Source organism: Brassica napus, unplaced genomic scaffold (assembly GCF_020379485.1).
Source record: "Brassica napus cultivar Da-Ae unplaced genomic scaffold, Da-Ae ScsIHWf_2211;HRSCAF=2864, whole genome shotgun sequence".
Taxonomy (NCBI): Eukaryota; Viridiplantae; Streptophyta; class Magnoliopsida; order Brassicales; family Brassicaceae; genus Brassica; species Brassica napus.
The window spans coordinates 4686-10445 of record NW_026015615.1 but is presented as its reverse complement, the minus strand read 5'-3'; the positions used below and the strand labels follow the sequence as shown (position 1 = coordinate 10445).

The 5760-nt window shown below is 36.2% G+C and overlaps 1 protein-coding gene and 1 long non-coding RNA gene across 2 annotated transcripts; both read right to left on the bottom strand.

Annotated features, from left to right (window-relative positions):
- Positions 1-347: 347 nt before the first annotated feature.
- On the bottom strand, positions 348-3213 carry LOC125600358. The gene is made up of 3 exons (XR_007333742.1): positions 1662-3213; positions 936-1569; positions 348-858 (listed from the first exon to the last, which is right to left on the bottom strand). It is a non-coding gene; the product is annotated as an uncharacterized LOC125600358 (long non-coding RNA).
- A 532-nt stretch (positions 3214-3745) lies between these two features.
- On the bottom strand, positions 3746-4932 carry LOC125600357. The gene is made up of 3 exons (XM_048773120.1): positions 4515-4932; positions 4236-4424; positions 3746-4081 (listed from the first exon to the last, which is right to left on the bottom strand). The coding sequence occupies exons 1-3, from the start codon at positions 4803-4805 to the stop codon at positions 3986-3988; spliced, it is 576 nt and encodes a 191-aa protein (XP_048629077.1). The 5' UTR covers positions 4806-4932; the 3' UTR covers positions 3746-3985.
- Positions 4933-5760: the final 828 nt, after the last annotated feature.

Here is a 5760-nt window from a genome sequence, read left to right as displayed (position 1 = left end):
TTCCCAATTACTTCCTTTGGCTCGTACACATAGCTTCTATAACGATCACTACAAGAAAACACGTCAGTTGCAAGGGAAAACTGCATCGCATTTCCGTTGCAAATCGCTTATTGCGAGGATTTTGCGAGAAACCACGTTCCCCTCGCAAATCGCTCGTCGCAAATGAAAATCACTCGCAAAACGCTCGCAAATTTGCGACGGAAATAAATTCCTTGCAAATTTGCGACAGAATGATATTCCTCGCAAATTTGCGACGGAACTGATTTCCTCGCAAAAATTTGCGACGGTTTAGTTGTTCCTCGCATTTTGCAATTAACAGTTTCGTCGCAATTTTGCAAGGGTTTTATTCCGTCGCAAAATTGCGAGGCTTGTTCCGTCGCAAATTTGCAAGTCATTTGCGATTAATTAATTTTTTTCCTGCAGAATTTGAAATTTTATAAATTATTATACATTTATAAAATTCTGAAGAGATTTAAATAGTTAGCGAAAATATTACTAAAATAGAAAGAAATTCAAGAGTCATTACACAAACACATACAAAAAAGTTTCAAGTCATTAGAAAGTGATAGAAAACAAACTAAATAGCATCAGATTCATCATCATCACCAGAAGCAGAAGACACGTCTTCAGACTAGAGAATGTCGGCCACGGTAGAGTCTTTGCTAGCGAGATGACGAACGATCTTGTACAGCTTCAAAATTTCATTCCCTGGCTCTCAATCTTTTGAGCTTGGTCATAGATGATCTTCTCCAAAGATTGGTCTCTAGTACTGCTAGAAGGAAACGAAGCAGGAACAGATCGTAAAGATGTATTTAGAGAACCCACTCCATACAGTCGTCCCTTTTTGCGGGGAGCGAACTGCATACAAAATCAAAGAAGGATCAATATCAAAGAAGACTTTTAAAAATTTGAGATTGAAAGCAGTAATAAATTACCTCACAATAGATCTTGTTCTTTTCCATTGGAGAGAGGCCACTAGAACCAGTGCTCTCGGGATCATCACTAACAGCCTGAGATAATTCCTGAAATTTAGATGTCACATCGTTGTAGAGCTGCTCAGATTTGCCATCAACAAAAGAACCATCCGGGTTTCGTTTAGTGATCTCGAGAACCCCAAGCAAGTCTGGAATAGAACATCCAGTTTGCCCAGCCTACAATTTAAAAGATCAAGTTAAACCTTAAAAATGAGATCACAACTTAGATAAAATAGGCAATTTCAGAACACAACTTAAATTAACTAAGATAAGAAAAACAAGAACTTACAATCACTCGTGCACGGGCCCTGAAGGAAGTCTGACCTGAACGATGCTTAGACGGTCCATGTCCATCAGGGTCAGAGTAACGAGCTGCCCGACTGTTACAACTCCGGACTTCAGATTCTGGATCTAACCAATAAGCAACAAGACCAGCCCAAACATTTGGGTCAAACCACAAAGGCATAGCTGCATCGCCTTTTTTCCGCCAGTTACTCTTCCACCGACTAACTTGGCGAGTCAACTGGAGTTTCAATTTAGCCTCGAAAGAGTTGCGAACGAGGGATGTTATACCGGAATCCCAATGATACATTTGCTGACACAACAAAAAGGCAAATTAATAGACATTCATGAACATAAAATTAATTATTTACAAATTTTAAAATTCAAGAAAATTAAATGAATTACCGCAAATGATTCAAACCAACGTCTCACAACATCCCCGGGGGTTTGCTTCCAATTAGCATGCGGTTCTTTGAAATCTCTTTCAAAGATTCGACGGACCGATGCAGCAACGCTTACATCGTCATCAAACCTATCACAGGAAATTCAAGGCAATTGAGAGGACTAAATTATAAGAATATGAAAATATTATAAATGGTTACAATGAATTAAAATTAAAAAACTTACCAAAGCGTATTTGGAGGGCGATCTGGATGGAGGTGAGGAAGACGATCATGTCCAGGACTAGCCAAAATCATATTGATTGCCGCTAAATCTGCCGCCGGGTCTGGGGCGGGAGCAGCTGCAGCTGCAGCTGGGGCGGGAGCTGCAGGAGCTGGGGCGGGAGCTGGAGGAGCTGGGGCGGGAGCTGGAGGGGAAGCTTGCGTCTGGCTATTAGGAACAGCCAAACTCTCGGCCATCTGAGAACTAGAAGAACTACCCGGATTGGTATGACGGGATGAACTTTTCGTACTACCAGAAGTCTTCTTACCACCAGAAGTCTTCTTACCACCAGTAGATAGATAGCGGCTATAATCATTTCCTGACATCTGCCAAGAAATTAACCAAACCTAAATAGTTAAAACCATAACCAAACACAGAATCATCACAAATCGATAACCTAAACTGATAATCAAAACCTAAACTGATAATTAAACTTAAACATAGACCAAAATTTGTAACCTTTCAAAAGGGACAGAGAATCATTTCCTGACATCTGCCAAGAAATTAACCAAACCTAAATAGTTAAAACCCTAACCAAACACAGAATCATCACTAATCGATAACCTAAACTGATAATCAAAACCTAAACTGATAATTAAACTTAAATATAGACCAAAATTTGTAACCTTTCAAAAGGGACAGAGCCGGTTCGAGATAATGACGGTGGAAGTCCGGCGAGTATGACGGCGGATGAGGACAGTGAATTTACAAACCACACAAGCACAGCTTACTCTCATCTCTCTGGTTTAATCATCGCATGCTCCCACATTTGTGTTTCTGTATCGAACACCACCATCACATTCTTTGTATTGTCATGATAGCAATATCCAGTTACATATATTTTCCCGTGGATGAAGCCAGTGAATTTACAAACCAAAAGAAGAGGGATGCTTGGGATGGGTTCCACCTTGTGGGTTCTACAATCCATGCAAAACGCATTTGTCGTCATATTTGTATGGTCAATCTCACCAAAAACATATATCCTAGAACCCACTGCCACAAAGCTTGCAGCGTAATACAAAATGGGAAACGTCGAGGGGGCACGAACCAAGCAGTGACTGCCGTTGGCTTTCCGGCAGAGGATATACCAATGGTAAAAATAACAGGAGTTTTTGTCATCGAGGACAACATATAGATAGTCCTCAGTGCAGGCCAACAAGGATCTTCTTGAGTATAGCTCAGCCGAAGCAACGAGTGACCGAAAGTGCTTGGAAACAAGTGAGAGTGTTGGATGGTCGCATCTTGATAAACGCGCTAAGATGTCGACGATGACATCTTCAGGAAGTGAAGGAAGAGTCAGAGACGACGGTGGTTCTGAGGATTTCTCATCCTCTTCCTTTGTTTTGGAAACCATCGACAATCAGCCAAATCACACAGAGAACACAAACTACAATATAAGCTCCGATCAACAATCACTGCCTGCTGGAACGCAATACCTAATAAGAGTTAATCCCATATGTATATAAGCCTTTTCCACAAGTAAACAATCTTAAATAACCCTTTTCGATAATGTATATCAGATGACAACTTAACTTTACATATGTCCTCTTTTTAAATAAAAACAAATATTTCTTATTTATACTTATTACAATGATATTTACTTCTATTATTTTTATTTATTTCGATTTTAAAGGTTCTTTTGTTAAAGAAAGTTATTTTTCCTGTTGACAGAAAAAATGTTATTTTCCTTGATGTCTTCCCTTTCTTTTGTATGAATCTTGAATTTGAGTTTTCTTTTGTATATAGAAGAGTCTTGTTTCTAGTTACGTTGAGAAACTTATTGTGAATGTTTGTTTAGCTTTTAGAAGTTCCTTAGAATCCGTCACTCATCACAAAGGAAATTACATTTTTTGGGTTTATTGGCTCTTACACAACTTCTTGAAAACAATCAAGACTCAACAGAATTATCAACAGAAAAGTGAAACAAAAAACAACGAAAATTAAGATAGACACAATAACAAATCAAAATAAAATAAAAGAAAGCAAATACATAATCAAAAGTTGTTTTGGGATAGGTTCCTTCTTCTAGTGCTCTGTCCTTCCTTCATGGTGAATGCATTAGCCTTTCATTTTGAAGTAGATGTCTTGAGAAGATCAAGAACTCCACAACAATTTTTCCACCACGGAGTCGTCTCAGCCCCACGCTCACCAGCCAACAAAGGCTGCAACCCACATTATATATATAAATTATTTTATGTATTATATGTTCTTACATATTATGAAATAATAAATATACATTACAATCTCCTACTAAGAGACAATTTAAGTTTTTATTTAGTTTTGAGAATAGAGAGAGTTTTGCTTTAAATCTGTGACCTGATTGTCTGTGGATATAGGAACGTCTCGGCTTGCGACGGTGGTGCTGCTCGATGCACCAGCAACAGCCTTGGTAGCAACGTCAACGATCTTGGAGGAAATATCAGTCTTCTTCTCCTCAAAACCATGAAGCAAGGTGTTGAGTCCTTCAAAACCTTTTGATAAAACATTGTCCATTACCTCTCTTGCCTAAAGACACAAGACCGTAATATTACAATACGTTTTAGCTTTTCGGACAACATAAATGTAAAACGATGTAAGAGTGACAAAAAAACATACCTGTGTTGACACATTAGACACTTTCTCTGGTGCTGCTGCGGCTTCACTCTTGACCGTTTCTGTGGAGGCTGCAACGGTTTCTCCAGCATCGGTTAAAGACCTCTTGACGGTTTCCGCGGAGGCTGCAGCGTTTTCTCCAGCATCGGTTAGAGAGGTCGTCACAGTTTCAGCGGAGGCTGCGACGGTTTTCTGAGCCTCAGTTAGAGAGGCACCGACGGATTCAGCGGTGGCTGTAACAGATTCTTTGGCTTCGTTAAAAGTAGAAGCTGCCTTGTCCAAGAACGATGCCATTTTCTATCTGCCGATGCTGTAATATTTTTTGTGAGAGAGAGGAACATATATTTATATAACAAGCAATTAGAATATTCTCCAAAATGGAGAGGAATGTGAAACCAAGTGAGCTGTTAAGAGGGCCGTTTCAACGCCTCCAGCGAAACAACTAATCAGAATCTCACAACGTGACTTCCTTTATGAATTCTTGATTTTGTTTGACAACAAATTTATTAGCAAAATTTATAACTTATATTGTATCAATCACAGTCAAGAGTATAATAAACATTATATATATAAATTATTTTATGTATTATATGTTCTTACATATTATGAAATAATAAATATATATTGAATAATTAAAAGTCAGTAACTATTACATATATAATTAAATTGGTGCGAACGTATAAATCAATTTTATTAATCCAAACATTTTTTAAAAAAAATTTTGATAGGATATGTAATTAAATTTAAATGATATTAACATACATAGTATATTTTTAATATTAATGTCTTTTTTTTTTAAATGATGCTTTCTACTCATATATTTTTTTATCATGTGTATTTTTAATAGCAAAAACTTTAAATTACTGATAACAATATTTTCATTGTGGGATTAATAATTTTAGTAATTGATAATTTAAAAAATTTTATCAATGTTAGTTCAAAACTTTTATCAAAAAAAATTATTCAAAGTAAATTTTGAAACTAAAATATTTATTTATTCAATATGGTTTATAGTTTAATTTAGAATGATATATATACATATATATTTTAAATCTTAATGATTAATTAAATTAGACTTTTATTTATATGATTTTGTAATCATTTGTATTTTGTCATAACAAAAATTTTAAACCATGGATTGCAAAATTTGAATGTGAGACTTTTAACAGTTTTAGTAATTTATAGTAATTTTTTAAAATTCAAAATATAAAATATACAGAAAAATCTAAATTTTTATAATATGATTATT

Coding starts and splice junctions, on each gene's coding strand:
- LOC125600357 (XM_048773120.1), bottom strand. CDS start 4,805: ATGGCATCGTTCTTGGACAAGGCAGCTTCTACTTTTAACGAAGCCAAA. Junction 4,425..4,514: donor TGTCTAATGTGTCAACACAG/GTATGTTTTTTT, acceptor TTGTGTCTTTAG/GCAAGAGAGGTAATGGACAA. Junction 4,082..4,235: donor CTATATCCACAGACAATCAG/GTCACAGATTTA, acceptor TGTGGGTTGCAG/CCTTTGTTGGCTGGTGAGCG.